The 20170-nt window shown below is 37.0% G+C and overlaps 1 protein-coding gene across 1 annotated transcript in view; it reads right to left on the bottom strand.

Moving 5' to 3' along the window:
- Ccdc141 (coiled-coil domain containing 141) overlaps positions 1 to 20170 on the bottom strand; it is a 189912-nt gene that overhangs the window by 111713 nt on the left and 58029 nt on the right. The window contains exons 7-8 of the mRNA XM_010636779.2: positions 16307 to 16560; positions 5111 to 5227 (exon numbers count right to left, since the gene is read on the bottom strand). Of these exons, the coding sequence (XP_010635081.1) occupies positions 5111 to 5227; positions 16307 to 16560 (371 nt within the window). The remainder of the gene's footprint in view (positions 1 to 5110; positions 5228 to 16306; positions 16561 to 20170) is intronic.

Here is a 20170-nt window from a genome sequence, read left to right as displayed (position 1 = left end):
AATTCCTCAATAATATACTGGCAAACAGAATGCAGAAGATCATCAAGATCATACACCCTGGCCAGGGATTTAGCTCAGTGGTTTTGCCACCTGCCTCACAGCGCAAGATCCCAAGTTCAATCCCCGGTACAAAAAAAGAGATCATACATCCTGACCAAGTAGAATTCATCCCAAGAGATAAAGGGGTGGTTCAACAAATGCAAATAAATAAATGTAATACACTATATTAACAGAGCCATGGACAAAAACCATATGAGTATCTCAAAAGATGCAGAAAAACTGTTCAACAAAATCCAACACCCATTAATGATAAAAACCCTACAGAAAACTGGATTAGATGGTCTTTACCTCAACCTGATAAAAGCCATCTATGAAAAACCAACAGCCAATAAATATCATACTAAATGTTCAAAAACTGAAATCCTTCACACTAAAATCAGGAACAAGACAAGATGTCCACTATCACCACTTCTCTTCAATATATTTCTGGAAACATAAGCCACAGATAAGAGAAAGAAATAAAAGGAATAAAGATAGGAAGCAAAGAAGTTAAATTGTCATTATTTGCAGACGACATGATACTCTACATAGAAGACCCCAAGAACTCCAGAATCTTCTAGACAATAACCAAATTCAATAGAGTAGCAGGATACAAGGTCAACGCACAAAAATCAATAGCCTTCTTGTATACAAACAACAAACTCACTGAGAAAGGAACTGGAGAAAGAACTCCTTTCACAATAGTATCCCCCCAAAATGAAATACCTAGAAATCAACCTAAAGAAAGAAATCAGAGACCTCAACTCTGAAAACTATAGCATTCTGAAAAAAAAGATTGAAAAGGTTACCAGAAAATGGAAAGACATTCCTTGTTCCTGGGTAGGAAGAATAAATATAGTAAAAATGTCCACACTTCCAAAACTGCTATATAGATTTAATGCAATCCTAATTGAAATTCCAACAGCATATTTCACAGAACTTGAGAAAAGAATCCAAAAAATCACTTGGAACAAGAAGAGACCTAGAATACAAAAGCAATTCTAGATAACAAAGACAAGGTAGTGGGTATCACAATCCCCAATTTGAAACTATACTACAAAGCTACTGTGATAAATACAGCATGGTACTGACAAAGTAACAGACCTAAGGGTCAGTGGAATGCAGTAGAAGATGTGCAGAAACAACTCCAAAAACACTCAGCCACCTCAACTTTGGCAAAGGAGCCAAACAGACACTCTCACTGGAGGAAAGACAACCTCTTTAATAAATGGTGCTGGAAAAATCGGGATTTGACTTGCCAAAGATTAAAACTAGACTCATCTTTCATCATGCACTAAACTAAAATTGAAATGGATCAAAGATCTAAATATTAAACCAGAAACACTAAACAGGCTGGAAGAGAGATCAGGTAGAACTCTTGAAGACACTGGCATAGGACAAGATTTCATGAACAAAACCTCAGTTGCACATGAACTACCACAAAGAATCAACAACTGGGAATCTTATCTTATTAAAAAGCTTTTCTGCACAATAAGAGAAATGACCAACAGAGTGAAGAGATAACCCATAATCTAAGAAAAAATTTTCATCCGCTGTTCCTCAAAGGTCTACTGTCTAGAATATATAAAGAATTTTTAAAATATCATACTATTTAAAGACCCAATTCAAAAATGGGCATCTGAAATGAACAGACACTTCTCAAAGAAATAGAAACAGCAAATAAACATATGAAAAAAATATTCAACACCACTGGTCATTTGAGAGATGCAAATGAAAACAACACTGAGATTCTACCTCACTACAGAAAGAATGTCTACTATCAAGACATCAATCAGTAACAAATTCTGGCAGGGCTGTGAGGAAAAAAGGAAGACTCCTCCACTGTTGGTGGGAGTGCAGACTGGTGCAACCACTGTGGAAATCAATATGGAGATACCTCAAAGAGCTAGGATTAGAGGTTCCATTTGATCCAGCTATTTACCTGCTGGGTATCTTCCCAAAGGAATTAAAGGAATCGTACCACAGTGATATATGTGCACCTATGTTTATAGCTGCACAATTTGTAATAGCTAAAACTTGGAAACAGCCCAATTGCCCATCAACTGGAGGCTGGACAAAGAAGATGTAGTGGTTTTTTAACAAATATAAAATGGAGTACTACTCAGCCATAAAGAATGAGAAACTAGAGACATTTATAGCTAAATGGATGCACATTCCGATGAAACTCTTAAGTGAAATAAATAGGACATACATGTGTAAATATCAAATAGTTTCTCTGGTGTGAGAAACTGAAAGTGTAAATAAGGATCAAAATGTATAATAGATAATGTGAAATAGGAAGAAAAGGGGAAAATGGAAAAGGGAATAGGTAGGGGAAAGGAATTATGAGAAAAAACAGTTTTTGTAAATAGGGAGGGGTGGAGGGCTTGAAAGGAAGGCAGGGGAATGGAGGTAAAAATGAGAAATCACGATGTATCATGTAAAGGTATAAATTCCCAATGACGAATGCCATCATATTGTATACCTAAAATGTACCAATAAACTTAATGAATAAAAAAAACAATGTTTCACAGGAAGAAATAAACAGAAACTGTCAATTTTTTAAAATCTAATAATTAAAAAAAATAAATGTGTGCTCAATAATACTGTAGGGAAATAAGATTCTCTGCTTCAATTTCCAAATAACAGTTTAACTTGAATACTACTTGAGTGCATGGGGTAGGTAATATTAGGCTTTTGTTTTTGTTTTGTTTTGTTTGGTATCGGGGATTGAACTTGGGTCCCTGTGCTTGCAAGGCAGGCCACCAAACAGCTGAGCTAAATCCCCGGCCCTATATTCAGGTTTTGTATGATATTCTGAATAAGTCAAGCCTTAAAAGACTTATCTGGAAGAAAAAGGAGTTTATAAAGAATTACTACCTTTTAAAATAATATTTACTTGGCTATTCATAAAGCTCATAAAGAAGGTATAGTAAAATGTGTAATCCTACAACTTGAAATTCATCATATAATATATTTCAGCTAAAAGGTACAAGGTCAATAGAAATATGTTTATGATAAACTTTTAAATGTGGAAAAAAGCATGATTCTAATGTTGAATGTAGAGTGACTGAAAGGCAATTTGCAAACATATTAATAATGCATATCTTTCAGTGGAAGGATTGACTTTCATTTTCCTTATAGTTATGAAATTTCCTGAGCCACTTGGGATAATAAAATTACTCAGAAATTATTTTACTCAACAAGAAAACAAAAAGCCTCATTAAAAAATAAGCCAAAGACCTTAAAATATATGTTAATGAAGATAATATCTAGGCAAATAACATACAACAATAAAATACCACTACATATGTATTAGAATGGCCAAAATCCAGAACACTGACCATATCACATGCTGGCACAGATGTGGAACAGAAGTAAATCTGATTCATTGTAAGCAGAAATATAAAACACTTTGGAAGACAGTTTGAAGTTTTAACAAAACTAAACATACCTATCATATGATCCAGCCAGCAATTACACTCTTTAGTATTTACTTGATTAATTGAAAGTCCATGTCTATGAAAAAACTTGTACATGACGTTTATAACAGCCTTACCAAAAATTGCCCAAATTTGGAAGCAGCCAGTACATCTTCAGGAAGTGAATGTATAATCTATTGTACACTTCACACAATAGAATATTAACACAAACAACAATGAAAAAAAATAACTTCTTAAACCAATAAAATAATTCTGAAATTTTTAAAAGAACTTAAAAAATGTGCAGTCCTACCAGTTATAAGTCCTTAACAGTCTTACAACTTTTATCAATCAGGGACAAGGGGAAAAAATGAGAACCAAGACCTGTCATGTAAAGGTACAAGATCCCAATAATGAACGTAACTGTACTGTATACCTAAAATCTACCAATAAACTAAATGAAGAAAAAAAATCACCTAAATATCCAAACCAAACATTTTGAAGATCTAAAATATACTCCAATGTTCAAATGGAAGCAAGAAACAACATAAAATAAAACAAAAAGGGCCAAGATCCCTGTGAGAAGATTAAAGTGTAGATAAATGTAATCCCCTGCCTCCTCCCAACCCATCAATTTTCATCCTCCCAGACATGCATTTGACTTGTCTTTCCCATTTTCAACTACTGTCTAGCAGTGTTGGCCCAATATTTTCCAGAGCTTCACAATGTGGTTTTACCTACAACCCCCAACTATCCAAGATATCACTAATTCATAGTTCTCTAGATGTGGATACTTAAAGAACATACTATTCCCACTCAGTCTATTATGATGGACTTTTGTTTTCTTGCAGATCAGTATGAAGCACCTGTTATTTCCAACTAACAAGACACAGTGGAGAGGGGAGCTGCTGTACTCCCTCTACTTTTGGGGCTCCATTTTTGCACATTCTCTACTCCTACAAGTGATTGCCTGGGTGGCAGCCATTGCTCCTTGAAAAATGAAGACATCTTAAGCAACATCCTGAGCACGTTAAAGAACTAGGGAAATATCACTGGGACTAGTACTCCAACCATACCTGGAAATCATAAAAGTGAAAATATGAAGAGATTTCATCACAGATAAAATAATTTTTAGAGAAAGTGAGTAAAGTAAAATATTTAAGAACTTGGAGGTGGAGGATTTAGCTCAGTGGTGCTGCCGTCTGCCTCTCAAGTGTAAGGTTCTATATTCAATCCCTGTATCAGTAAAAACAAAAACAAAAACAAAAAAACCCTTAGATTAATCAAAACTACCACTGCCACATTACATAAAACAAAACAGCAAAATAATAATACCTACCCCTTAGGAATTCTGTGATAATTTAAACAATGCATTTAACATAATTATGTAGTAGAGTGGCTGGCTCATAGTAACTATTCAAAAAATATTGTTGGAGAAGCTGATAGCTTTTTATTATTATTCTAGGATCATGGGTAATGAGCTTTAGCTTTGACATTAGCTTTTCTCTTAAGAGTGGGTTATTCAATGACAGTTTTGGTTTTTATTTGTTTGTTTGTCATTTTCGTTTTCCTCTAAATTACTCATGAAGCATATTCTAGAGAAATTCATGTATGTTTCGATTATTTTTAATGTGGACAATGTCTCTTACCTTTGCTTTTATTATCAGGTTCTCATGCTTGCAAATTAGTTCTTCATTGTCTGACAGTGATGAACCTAGACTTTGTTCCTGCAAATCTCTTATTGTTTTCTGAAACCAACAAGTAACCTAGTAAGAAGCAACAAAAAAAAAAAAGTCAAAATTCAAATGATCAGGAAACTGGGGAAAAAAACTTATAACCAGTTCTTCAATTTTTCAAAACTTAGGCCATTTTAATTTTTTTAAATAGAAACTAATTCCATGTATTAAACTAACATGATCTGTTTTTTTCAATCACTTCAACCTCTATATGCTTAAGAGAAAAAATACCCCCCCAAAATGAGAACCAAGATCTGTTATGTAAAGTACAAGATCCCAATGATGAATGTAACTCTACTGTACACTTAAAAAGTACCAATAAACTCAATAAAAAAGAAACAAAATAATCCCAAAAGTATAAAGATATCATTATATGGCATGAAGAAAATAATTCAAAATCTCAAAAAAGAACTAAAATGGATTCTTAAGTGGTCCATAAATCATTAATTCTTTTTTAAACATGTCTTCCTTCCTGGATATAAATAGGAATCTTAGTGCAGTTACATAGACCTACATATGGATATTAAACAGCATATGTAGAATTATATCCTCTACTATAAAGAAAGACAATTCAAAAGTCATTTACTGCCATTGCTACAAATCTGTATCCAGAAAGTAAATGGAAAAATTATTAAAATTTTTAGCATAAATGGTTAAGGGCATGACTCATAGCCATGTACCCTAGATTTATAGTGTAAGACATATGCAAGGACAAATATCAAAGAACTTGAAAGAAGGCATGCTTTTTTTTTTGGTGCAGGAATTGAACCCAGTGCCTCACATACACTTACCACATGTTCTCCCTCTGAATTTTACCCCCAGTACCTGGAACTATACACTTTTAAATGATGTCATAACTTGACGTGGGACCTACATTTGGGGAAGTCTAGATATAGTTTCTCTATTCCAATTAAATAGAGTCGAGTTTTTACTCTCAAATCCCGTGCAGCATTATTTTCATGACTTTTAAGAGACTACCATAAGCTAGACAGTTTTCCAGATGATTCTGAGCATCATCTCTATTTTTTTTTCAACAAGTTTAAGACAAATATAATCATTGTTGATACAATTGAAGTGAGTTTTGGAGAAGTTAATTAAGCAACAGAGCAAGGGCCATGTAGTAAGTAGCAGAGTCAAGATTTGTTGCCAAGTCTACAGGATTCCAAAGCCCATGTTCTTTCTACTGTGCCTGCTACCACACATGGCGAACTTAAAGTCTTACACCCCTGTCATGGCGGGGATGACTCGAAACCTGAAAAAAATGAATACTTGCCAGCCCATTCAAAATAGTGGCACCGTCTAAATCTGATGCTACGTCTTTCTCAAGCCTTGGTTGTCCTGCCTACAATAGCCACAGAATTTTTTCCAAATCCTATAATGTAGAGAATTACATGAAGCACGAAGTTAAGGAGAAAACTAGATTAGACTGGAAATTCACAATAAATGTGCTACATATGCTCACACTACAGAGGCCAGGAGTTAGAGGCTCACCTAGAACAGCACACTCCAGGACTATCATTGAGCTGATACCACAAAGCTGATTACAGGAGTAAAATTTCTGCCCCAACCCTTAGCATTTTCCAACATGGAATTTCCAACAAGAGTTTCCCCATCTTTCTTCTAGTTGCAAATCTTTGTTAACCAGAACTTTAGCTCCGTATCAGTGCAAAGAAAAGCACATAAAATATACCTCATTTTCTTCAGAACATTTGGTAATAATTACAATCTAGTTGTAGTCCCCATATTTCAAATATAAAGTATTTATGAAGTCAGTCTGCTTTTCTGGTGTTCCAGTTAGAACGAGATGATATAAGCATACCATGGAGTACTTTTATCAAGAGCTATAAAATTTATTAACTCATTGATTTTATAAAACAAAATAATTTATCACAAAAGTTATAGTAAGTCCATATAAAAACACGACCACAAGAATGATTTGAGATTTTCCTCAAAATAAAGTGGATCATGAACATAGCCAAATTTCAGAGATCATTCACTTTATTTTATTAAGCATTAGGAGCAATTTTTATTTATGCTTAGCTAAAGTGGGGAGACCTAGAAATCTCAACAATGCTTTAATAGGAGCAGTTAATATAGACACTGAGTGGATGGAACATGGGTGCAGCAGGTGCTTGCTAATCTCCCCAACAGACGAGAAGCCTGAACCCTTAGATAATCCCATTAAATGTTGTGAGTCAAAAACTTGTCATGTAATGCATACCAGCAGTGATGAAAGTCGGAAAGGAGTGAGTTGTTCTGATTTTTAAATGGTCTCGACTGACCTCACCTCCTAAATTGGGCCAATACTATTTCAATCCCACAGGGTACCATTCCTATGAAGCAGCACTATGTCCTACAACAGAATTCAGAAAAAGCTGGGTTGATATTCAATACATTCTCTCCATATACCTTCCTATTAAAGCATGTGAACACTATATCTAGACATTTTTACTGCCTGGATTTTATTGACATTTTACTGCTGAATCCCAGATAGAAACATAAAACAAATTGGCATAAAACTCGGAAGTAGATCACTGTGAGGTGCTTCATCTCATCACAAGGCATTCACACACAAGCAGCCTCACAGATAAGATTTACCATATATGCTGTGGGATGCATGCAAAATAGGCTCTCAGAGTTCTTCTTGGGCTAAAATAAGACATGCTAAATAACCAAAAGCTTGTCAACCACGATACTCTGCTTGCTACTCAGTGAATCAGATGTTGCATCCTGCAAGTAGTTACTGCAGACAGCTGCACAGATATCCCAAGTGCACTTTTTATAAACTTTTAAATTATATCAGCTGCTGTCCAAAAGCCTGAGTGGTAAGTGCAGTAAATGACGCATCAGGACATTTCTGTATAACATGATCCCTATGAGAGTGAAAACACGAGCCATTACTTGAGAGGACAGGGTAAGGAAAGAAGAACAGAAAGCATTCAAAGGGCCTGGGGATGTAGCTCAGTGGTTCTGCCACCTACTTTGCAAGGGCAAGGTCCTGAGTTTGATCCCTGGTACATCCCCCCAAAAAGCATAAAGCATTCAAAGCATATTCTAGAAAATTGGTTCTGGGCATTGGCAGACTGCAGTCCCCACCTTTGCTTGAACTAAGCAATGTGCTTATGGTCATCCCATTGGTATTACATAGCTTCTAGGTACTCCAAGGAGACAGACTACTTTAGAAGTGGCACAGTTCTTTTTATGGGTTGTGGCATTCATCAAATGGTGACAAGAGATGTAGAGAAAGGAAGACAGCATGGATGCAAAGGAGAATCAGGGATGTTCAGTGAAAAATAACAGCTGCCTTGAGAGTTTAAAAAGAGTGCGAGAAAAATTCTGCCACGTGGTGTGGACAAGTACTTCCCAATATAGTAGCTAATAATTACACATGGCCACAGAATACTCAGAGTACAAACTGAAATATGCTGTAGGTAAAAAATACATAACACATCCCATAGACTTTCTAAAAGTTAATGAAAATATTGCATGAAAACTGTTAATGAACTGCATTTATTATTTGTTGAAATAATATTTTGCATATTTTGGGTTAAATAAAATATATTATTGCTTTTCACTTTTTAAGTAGCTTTTTACTTTTTTAATGACTACTAGAATATTTAAAATCACATATATGGGTTGCATTACATTTTTATTGGATGGTTCCCCCAGCAGTGGAAGGAAGTCTTTGAGGTCTTTTTCTTTTCCTATTCTTTAAGACAGGAAACAGAGGGGCTGGGGATTCGGCTCAGTGGTTTCACTACCTGCCTTGCAAATGGAAGATCTGGGGTTTGATCCCCAGTACAAAAAAAAAAAAATGGGAAACAGAACTTTGCACTGTCATGTCTTCCCTTCCTTCCTTCCTTGTTTCTTTCTTTTTTTGTTGTAGAAAATGAAATTCTGCCAAAGACATCTGAAGGATGGCTTTTGCAATGTAACTTAGAATTCCACCCTAAGAGAGCTGGAAATCTAATAAACTGTATTAACTGTGCATCTGAGTTAAAGAGAGACAGATAGAGATCGACATTAGCAGTAGAGCCAAAGTTTGATATTTTTACATCACCATCCCAGTTCCTAAATCATGCAGCTTAATGGATTTGATACTAAAGCTTTGGTTTACACCTCTGTTAGCAAAATGAAAGTTAGAAATCAAGGATGTTGTGATCCTTTTTTAAAAATGTGCCATTTATTTTGCTTGCTTACAGTTTCCCTGTAAGATGTACTAAAATTAATTTGGCCTTTTGTTTTGTCTTTGGGGCTGTAAAAGTAGGAAAAGGAGAGAATGAATCCCTCTCCTTGGCCGGTTTGGGGTGGTGGCAGTGCTGACAAGAAGAGGAAAGCCACGCGTCTCCAATACCAGGGTGGGGAAGAAAGTGTTCAGGGGAGTGGAAGGAGATAAACAGACAGCCCAGGCCTTGGCAGATGGCTCAGAAAGCAGCTGTTCATTTTGTAACTCGACGGGTGTGATGATTGGGACCCATGCAAAGCCTTCCTAGGGGAACACACACATCACTTCTGAGAATGAATTCAGTCATAGGATGTGTGCTAAATCCCCCTTACCAACTTATTCATAGGTTTAGGTAGTTAAAATGTTAAGCTACTAGTTCAAATGAACAGGATAGTGCCACCTCTATCCACAGGAGATATGTCCCAAGATCCCCACGGATGCTAGAAACCACATGCAGTACCAAACTCTATATCGGTTTTGTTTCTCTATCCATATCAATAATGAAGTTTAATTTATAAATTAGGTAATGAGAGAGAGATTAACCACAATAATTAATAATAAAATAGAACTGGGGGTAGGGATGAAGCTCTGTGGTAGAGTGCTTGTCTAGTAATTTCAAGGTCCTGAGTTTGGCTGGGACATCAAAAAATAGAGCTAACAATATAATGTAATAAAAGTTGTCTAAAACATGATTTTTTTCTGGAATTTTTTTATTTAAAATTTTTTAGACAGAGTTGACTGTGGACAACTAAAACAACAGAAAAGGAAACCTCAAAAGAGGAGGATAATTACAGACATGACAAGCTAAATTTAATGAAAATGTACTCAACTACAGCGGGTACAAATGAGCTAAAGAAATAGCTAGAAGGTGAAGAAAGTGAGGGAGGGTAAGCTGATGTTTAACTGCCTTGCAGAGAAAGCTGGCATTCTGAATGAACTAGGTTGGGTATTGGTCCATGAAGTAGGATTTACCCCACTGGTAAATCAGAACATTGTAGAAGATCAGGAATTACGGGAGATTTAGAGAATGGCTGTGGGGTCTGACTAACATTCAGGATTTTGTGCCACTGATTATCTAGAGGAAATCTTTCATTACTATCTTTGATCTGCAGTACCATCAAAAGCCATATGGATTAGCATGCATTCTAAGTCACAAAGCTGTGTACTGCATTCAAAGCCCCATTAAGACACTTTCTATTTCCTATTGGCATGCCACGGAAAGAATTCTAGAGACAGCCTATGTGCTAGAATGAAGTTCTGTGATAGACTTTTTTATACAAATGGCTGGACAATTATTTATGTCTACCGTTGGACCAAACTATGGGATTTCAGTATCATCAAGATAATCCAACCCTTATTATGGTCTTATCAGACAATCTTTTTTATCACAAAGCTACATTCAAAAGAGGATTAAAAGGGGCTGGGGATTTAGCTCAGTGGTTCGGCGGCCTGCCTTGCAAGTGCAAGGACCCGAGTGTTCGATCCCTGGTAACAACAACAACAAAAAAGGATTAAAAAAGCCCTCAACATTTCAAGTTATCTTGTATTAATTTAAGCTGGTCAACAATTCAAGCTCTAATTAGTGAGCACCAGCCTGTACCAAAGAACACACTCACACACACACACGTGTGTATGTATGTGTGTGTGTATATGTATGTATTCACATACACAGTTTTCCAGACCCAGCATTAGTGCCCTGAGACTGTGCTTACATAACTCATCATTTTAATTGTGTTTATGTGGGATATCATTTTAATTGCCTATTGACAGGGAATATACTGCAGTTATGATGTACATTGTACTCAAGCTATAAATTATAAAACTTTCTAAATGTGAATTCTATTATTCTTCCCCTGCCCCCAAAGATGCATATCTCATATGCACATGAGATCTGTGTGATAAACAGATTTTCTGTTCTCATGTCTTAATTCTCCTAGATGTCCTTGACACTATCTTATACAAAGAAGGCATGAATAACTTAGTTTTAATATGTTTGTTTGTCTCACTTATGTCTGATTGGAGCAATTGAGAAAAATTACATTCATAAATCTTCTTGCCAAGATAATTAATTATGCACGAAATACTCCAAGCTGCTTCTGATTTTCATTAATGAAGCAGATTATCTGCAAAATAAGATGCTGCTAGAGCTGAAAAGGAAGGGCAGCTGCTCATCTTTCAGTGCAAAACAAGCGCATATTTTTACATCTGAAAACAATGATAGAGAAAAAACATGCTATGACTACGTTTGCCAGACTATCACACGCCATGTTAAAACAGAAAGATCAGTGGCTTTCAATTCATTTTTTCTGCATTTGATATAAATCTCAAATTGTTATCATGCTGGTCACTTAATTTCTTTTCCAAAAGAGAATTAGCTGGCCTTTTCAAAAGCATCACGCCATAAGCACTCAGAAATTGAGAAGCCCTAAATATATTTTTCAAATAGCCCTTATGAGATCTGATGATCAGATGTTCAGACATCCATATTATTATTCATCAGTAATCTTTGTTCTAATGCCCCCCTTAACTTCCACTTCTTCTTAAGTAGTTAAAATGATTGACAGCTGATGTTTTATGAATATAAAGTTCGACAGCTCCTATGCTCCCTTAAAACAGGTATAGAACTGACAGAAATGTTTTGCCCTCCAACGAAGTGTAGTTCCACAGTGTTCTGGGATTATCAGATAGAACATCCAGAAACACCGTGCCCTAGAACATAAAAGTAATAACAGAGTCACGTTTGTCCCTGCTGTAATCTCCACCACCGTATCAGCAAAACAAGTGTAAAACAGAACATCGAAAGAAACTTTAAAACTCAGGTAAGAGGCTTTTGCTTATACCTATGACATTTAAAAATATTTTCTTGTTCACATAATTACCAACCTTATTACTACTACTGTGTATTATATTGAAAACTGGAGAACCTCTACTTCCTTATCAATAAGTTATTGTTTAAATAACAGAACAGTACATGGCCATTAAAATTACTTATTCTAAGCCGGGTGTGGTGGCACACTCCTATAATGGCAGCACTCGGGAGGCTGAGGCAGGACGATCGCTGTGAGTTCGAGACCAGCCTGGGTTACGTAGGGAGTTCCAGGTCAGTCTCAACTACATAGTGAGACCCTGTCTCAAAAAAAAAAAAAAACCAAAAAACAAAAATATTACTTATTCTACTTTTGACACAAGAATATGTCAATGATTTATTCAATTCATGCCAGGTTACAATATAATATGTAGAGGTGGACTCCATCTATTTTTGTTAATTTATTTCTTTAATAAATGTGCACACACTTGAGTAATAAATGTATATTAAGGCACATGCTTGCATAAAAGCCTAAAAGGTGAAAATATGCCATAATGCTAGTAGCAATCATCAACACGTTCAGCAAAGTCTGTATTTCTAACAAATGATCATTATTAACTCTCAAGAGGAAAAAATATCTTTTTTTGTTTAAGTCATTAATCAAGTGCCTTATTGAGCAAGCATGGCTGTTAATATTATAAATGTGGCTTTTTTTTATCACACTCTATGAACTCAAATAATGAAACTGAAAAAAAAAAACAAAAAACAAAAATATTACTTATTCTACTTTTGACACAAGAATATGTCAATGATTTATTCAATTCATGCCAGGTTACAATATAATATGTAGAGGTGGACTCCATCTATTTTTGTTAATTTATTTCTTTAATAAATGTGCACACACTTGAGTAATAAATGTATATTAAGGCACATGCTTGCATAAAAGCCTAAAAGGTGAAAATATGCCATAATGCTAGTAGCAATCATCAACACGTTCAGCAAAGTCTGTATTTCTAACAAATGATCATTATTAACTCTCAAGAGGAAAAAATATCTTTTTTTGTTTAAGTCATTAATCAAGTGCCTTATTGAGCAAGCATGGCTGTTAATATTATAAATGTGGCTTTTTTTTATCACACTCTATGAACTCAAATAATGAAACTGGCCTTCAATTTAAGACCAGTCTTTACTTGAGCATGTGGTAGAAGTGATTTTTTCCCATGGAAATGGGAGAATATGGGTCTTCATCGTCCTTTTCAGATAGGATGAAAATATATAGCTGAAATGTAGCAGTTGCTATGTGCCAAGTATTAAACACCTGACATTTAATAATTCATTTGATCATCCTAATGACACTTAAAGGCAGATATTACTATAGTTCACATTTTTAGAGAAAAATCAGCCTTGAGGAATTTAAATAATTACTCAACTGGTAAGTGGTAGAGCCAAAATCTAAACCCTGTCAATAGTCTGGCCCCAGGATCTGCGCACAAGCACAAGGAGACAATGGTTATTATTAATTACTCCAACTGCTCACACTGCTGCTAGCAAGAGAAAATGTAATATAGGTATATAAAGTGCCTAGATAATACATTAAGGGAAGGATTATCCTATTTATTGATAGCTCCTATTAAAAATAGTATTAATTTTTATTGTTATAATTAGTTTTAGTCCAAGGACTGTTAAGAAAGGAGTCTAAATGTCATTAATGCTAAGCCCCAGGAAAGGATTTGGGCTGGGTGAGTGAGAATTCATAAGTTACAAGGTTTAAAAAAGGAGAGGAAGAGCAAGGAAACCAATACAGGTATTGTACTATATGATTTACAGCTTATTTCATCTAAAACTGTTCTAAAAGATAAAGTCAACTTTTTAAAAATATCCCAGTATTAAAAAGAAGAAAACAATGAGTCCTCTTAAGTTAGAGAACTCATCAACTCAGAACTTTTCTACAATAGCTTACTTTATCTTTTAATAAATTTCGGTTCCCAGAGTTAGTGAAATCACTAGATTTCTCTTAAACATGTAACTAGGTTAGGAAGCTCCCTTTGAATCTCCTGAATTTTCATGTGTCTTTCTTTTCTTTTTAACTACAGAGGACAGGACTGGGAGGCAAAACTGCTAAGTAAAAATAAATAAAATTGACTACATATTCTTGGCAAATTTTGTTCTGTGTTTGGGAAGCCTCTTGGATAAGCCTTTTCTTTGGAGAGAAAAGGTCTCTGTGTTAATCTGAGGTTGAGGATTAAAAGTTGTATAATAAAACAAAAGGAGTTTTTAGTGTATTCATAGAAGCGCTAGAGGCAGAGATTTGGGCTCCTGAAATCAAGAACAAAAATAGATAAGGCAGTTTCTATAAGGGGACAGAAACTCTGAGAACAAGATAGCAGGTCAGATTAGGGGGAAAGGAGAGACAAAGAGAGAGACAGAAAAGAGTGAGCTAAGTCAGATGCACTTGTTATGCAAAGGACAAGGAACTTCGCAAACAGCTGACAATTTTATGTGGCTTCTTGTCCAGGCATTAATTCCCTTTGTTCTGTCCCAATCATCTGTAAGTGATTAGGTTGGATGATAGAATTTCGAGTTTCATGAGTATGTACGGGTGGCTGAGCATCCATCCAATCGTGAGGAAGAAGAGCTGGCAGGTAAAGCACAGCAGAAGCAGGCTGGGAGTTTCTACAGTCAAGGCAAAGATGAAGAAAACACTTGGAGGGGAGGCAATGACAGGCCAGTGGGGGAACACACGCCTGGAGGTGTCTGCATTTGCTTCTCTGCCCTGTGCCGACTCCTGGGAGCAGCTAATCTGATTAATAGTACAGCAACATGTGTCAAACTTCATTGTCCTATTTGATTTTAAATAGCACTTAGCACTGTTCCTTTGTTTATCTTACAGCTTTGTCATCACATTGTAGCAGCAATTCTCACCCCCCAGGGGACATCTGGAGATGTCAAGATGTCGGGAGACTTTTAGAGCCACAGTGGAGCGATGTCCCACAGCAGCTAGATGGTAGAAGCAAGGGATGCTGTTCAACACCGGAGAGGGCACTGCCAGCCTCCCACACCCAGGAATTACATAGCAGCACATGTCAGCAATGCCAAGGCTGAGAAACACATAGAAAGAAATACTGTAAAAGAAAGAGACTTCACCTTGTGTCTAGTGTGCCTCCGGCACTTACAAGACCTGGCACACAGCAGACAGTCATTACGAGCTGAAATGTTAGTCATTTAAGACCTTTTTGCTATTTTGAAATGAGACAAAGCTTCACCGCACCTCAAATTTGCTTCCAGCTGTATGTTTCTCTCCGATTTACATGAGAGAAATATAAAATGTGAAAAGAACCCTTTCCTGTGCATGCAGACCAAAGGACAGCTCTCTATATCATTTCTCTCTAAAGCGTCCTTTTACTTAATCTGTTCCGATTTGATTATGGGATTGGGGCAATGGGAAGGTTATAACAAATATATCACCTATTTGAGAGGCGGGGTTAGCAAAGGAGAACTCATCAGAGCTGAGCCTTCAGTCAGTTCAGGGGTCCCCATATTCCTGCACACTCAGCAACCCCCAAAGCCTTACAACCCCTAAGCATTCGTCCTCCAATATCATCCTTCGTCCTTGGCACCAAATCACTTCTAAGAACACTGACCCTAGTCTGAGCTTATTGGTTTTTTTTTTTAAATGCTATTAGCAGCAGTACAGCACCATCCAGCATCCTCATGTCTCCAACTTTCCGAAAAACTACTCGCAGCATTTCAGAATTGATAACAAATGTGCCTAGCACAGTGACGTATAAGAAACTAAAACAGGAAAATCCAACAATGGAACGCAGCTACTTTTCAAACCTTCCACATTTGTTCTCCCATTCATAAAGTCAGTATTACAATAAGAGGAAATAAAAATCTCTGGTTTTTAAATCTGTACTTGCTTGGGGAAACAACATAGTGTTTGAAGGAAAACCTTTTGCACCAAAGATTAAAGGATCTCACCATGACGAATGAGATACTGCAAGGATGGGTCAGGGCACCGCTGACCCACATAATAACCAATCAGCCAAGACACCGCCATGCACATCTGGGTTATTACCTGGTCTTCCTGTTGGTCCCACAGACACATCTGCAGAACCTGACCCAGTTCTTGCCGCTTTCGCTGCAGGTGCTTGTCTAGTTGCCTTCTCCTATCTTGTAGAAGTTCGAGAAGGCTGTCAATCTTCAGGCAACTGCTCTGAGCTCCCTGAACCAAATCGGAATTCACATAATGTCCATCATGCTTGAAGTTTTCTATGAAATCTGTGAGTTGTTGACTTTTGTTTAAAAGGGCTAGAGATCGTTCTAGGAGTTCTAGGAGAAAATTAGAAAGAATAATGAGATGAGCAAGCTTTACTAGAGCAATATTTAGATCTTTCATATTTAATATATATATAAATATATAATTTATTCAAAGGGTGATCAAGATATATGGTACATGTTTAATTTTTTTACACATTAGAAGACACATTGCTATCAGACCCCCTCAAAATACTCCCCTTTGCTTCTCACACAACTGTCCCATTGCTCTTGCCATAAAGAAATTCTGTAGTATTACTTTGTAAGTCTTCGTGAGGTACGATAAAAATGTGGAGAATGCTACTGCCATATATGGATCAGCTACCATTCAATGGAAATGCAGGATTATAAAAACATTACAGTGTGTCCTCCTCTACCTTATTCATCAGATCTGGCATCATGCAATTTCTGGCTCTTTCTTAAAGTCAAAATTAACATGAAAAGTAAATATTTTGAATCAATTCAGGACATCCAGGGAGCCACAACAGTGGGACACTCAAGAAAGAAGACTTCCAGAACTGCTTCCGAAAGCAGCAAAAGCATGAGATAAATGTTTCTGAAGCAAGAAGGAGTATTTTAAGGGCTGAGCAATGTTTCTTTTCCTATAAAATTATTTTTATATGTAAATAAATATTCATTGTATTTTCTGAACATACCTTGTACATTAGCTTCTGGTCAAATATCTTGGCCTAAAATTGCTACAGCACCAACTTCCAGATGCTGGATACTAAAATTCAACAATAGCACGATTCAGTATAGGCGTGGAAAGACTGGGATGTGGGGCTCTTTCAGTCTTTAGTGGTGTGATTCTGGATATGGTACCTATGCTCTCTGGAATATCTCTATTCTGAGGTGATGAGGCTAAATAGGAGGTTTAAAGAGTAATACCTGCCTTGACCAAACAAAAATTCACTGAATGTGGTGGCCAGGTGCTTAGAGGTCAGGGACAATGGCAAAGTGGAAAGTGCTTGCTCAGTCTAACAGGGTCAGCTCTCAGTTCAGACCTGTGTCTGCAAGAAGGAAAATGGTAGATGGGCCTCCTGATTGCTTACAGAGTTATAAATACAGAGTTTTGTGTGAAAGTTTCTGGTTTTTAAATGCTTTGTGATTTGTACTTTCTTAATTAAAAATCCCACAAGATAAAGTATATTGATTTGTCAAATGAGCCTTTAGTTTGTGATCCCTGGAATAAATGGCACTGTAGGTTTGCGTAAATTACTGAAGTTTTTTAATACTGAAAATTGAAGGACCATCAAAGAAAAAAAATTTCAAGGAGGGAGGAGCTGAGGACAGAGCACTGAGCATCACGGCTTGAGAGTGAACTGCAGGAAGAGTTGGGAAATTGTCCACTCTCGCGGGGCAGAAGTGGAAGGCAGGAGTCATCGTAGAGCACCGCTGTCCTGCATCCCACTGTTTGTCCCCGGCCTCCTGCATTTGTCTGATTCTCTGCATCCCCACTGCCAAAGGCCATGCCTGTTGTTACCTGGGCTTGTGCGGTTTTCTCTTAGCTGCAGCCCCTCTTCAACCCATTCACCCATTCTCCACACGTTTTGGCCTCAGAGATCTCTTTGGAACATATCTCCTCGCCCTCGCATCCCTACACACATGTTTAAAATGATATCTTCATTGCTTTACAATTAAGTCAAAGGGCAGGTGTTCAATAACTTTCACAGAATTCTTGAGTGGGATAAAATGTATTAAAGGAGGAGGGAGAATTAGAAGGGCTATACACACTAGATCCGTAGTCTTCCAGAAATGCAAAAAGGGGAGAAAGCTGAGAAGACAATGTAGGGTTTTATGATGGGCAAGTGATGGAAATGGGAAAGTTGAGAAACGTGAAGATAAACTAAAACCAAGGAGACGCTAATCTTGAAGACACTCGTTAGAGTAAAGAAAATGCTAGGATAGTGTCTTGAGACAACAGCGAGATCGAATAGACTTTTGTTTTTGCAGGACTAAGGATTCAGCCCAGGGTCTTCACATTCAGCTACATCCCCACCCTTTTTCTATTACTTTTATTTTGAGATGGGGGCTTGCTAAGTTGCATAGACTGGGTTTGAATTTGGAATCCTCCTGCCTCAGCCTCCCAGAGTGCTAGAATTACAGGTGTGTGCCACGTTGCATGGCTCAAGACTATTTTTTATTCTTAGGATGAGGAGCACATTGAAGATAAACTAAAGCATTGGCACCTTACCAAGCACTGCATGCCATACATGGGCTGCCCTGGTACTAAATCCCAGGCCTAAGATTATTAGCTCCTGTTCTTTGCAGTCTGTCATGGAATTCAACTTTAGCGTTGTAACATGGCACCTAACTACTGAGCAGTGGATAGCCAGCAGGAGCTAGGCCAATTGTTTCCCTTAGCTGAGCTAGTAGGGAGAATAAGTTAAGTGAATAATGCAAAGAAATAAACCATGGAACCAACCCAGGACTTGAACCAGGACAGAAAAATGGGAGAATATCAACAAGTCAGGGAGAATTTTTAAATTAAGACTGAATCTCTAGAACAAAGAAATAGAGAAAGCAAATAAGATAGGGGCAAGGACAAGACTTCTCTGTTGTTCCTGAGCAAGTTGTTATGTTGAAGTAAAAGAAACAAATGGAAGAGGTGCAGGAAGGCAGGTGACAGAGCGTGGCAACTGAAGAGTTTCAACTTGGGCAGTCTCAAGTAGTAATCAGGTTGGCTGATTCTCCTTTTGTCTCTTGAGAAGGATTTTCTCCCTTTATATTATAGAACGTGTTATGATAAACCGCTATACATACAAACTGAGCGCGCGCACACACACAGGAAGTCTGGGCAGGCAGCAGGGTTTCTTCTCTATATCTAACTCATGCATGTTTCTCTCTTCGTGTAACTAGCTTGCACTGTCAGACTTTTCAAATGAGAGGGAGGAGCCCAACTTTAGGGGATCAGGATGTTGCAGGTTGACAGCCGGTCGGACCAACCATTCTTGTTTCTTGAGAATACACATAATTGGCCCAAATTTCAGTCTGCATTCTTTCTGGTTTTCTGGCCTGGCTTCTACCCAAACAGTACAGTGGCCTACAGCACAAGAGGCCTACAGTTTCCAGAGCCAGGGTTAACTTGTAAAATACCACGGTTGCAGCCAGCCTGTTACTTGCTGCTACTACAGCTGTTTAAGTGGACACATTCCCCCCGTCCATTCTCTGCCAATCCCCTTGGACTTTCCTGTCTTTCACATCTTTCTTTTTTATAGTTTACACTTTCTTACCTATTTATCCTATCAGTGGATCAACCAAAAAGATGGATTTTTTTCTCACAGGTAAAATGTCTATCTGGCAATCTTTAAGAATACAAAATTTCCATAGTTCATTTGTTTTAAAGATTATATATTTCTGTATACACAAATCCAAACTTTCTGAAATAATACCTTGTGATATACAGCTGGTAGATATTTGATAACATCTTCATAGTTTCATTCACTGTATTAAAAACAGTAATATTAAATTACATTTCATACTAATTCCTATATAGTTTTCCATTATGATTAAGTGTAAGTAACCGATTTAAAACGGATCAATGTGGGCCAGGGATTTAGCTCAGTGGTACTGTGCCTGCCTCCCAAACACAAGGTCCTAAGTTCGATCCACGGTACCAAATACA

Source organism: Fukomys damarensis, unplaced genomic scaffold (genome assembly GCF_012274545.1).
Source record: "Fukomys damarensis isolate Sample0158 unplaced genomic scaffold, DMR_v1.0_HiC HiC_scaffold_26, whole genome shotgun sequence".
In the NCBI taxonomy this organism is placed as follows: domain Eukaryota; kingdom Metazoa; phylum Chordata; class Mammalia; order Rodentia; family Bathyergidae; genus Fukomys; species Fukomys damarensis.
Note: the sequence above shows the minus strand (reverse complement) of the source record. Positions and strands in the feature narration are given on the sequence as shown.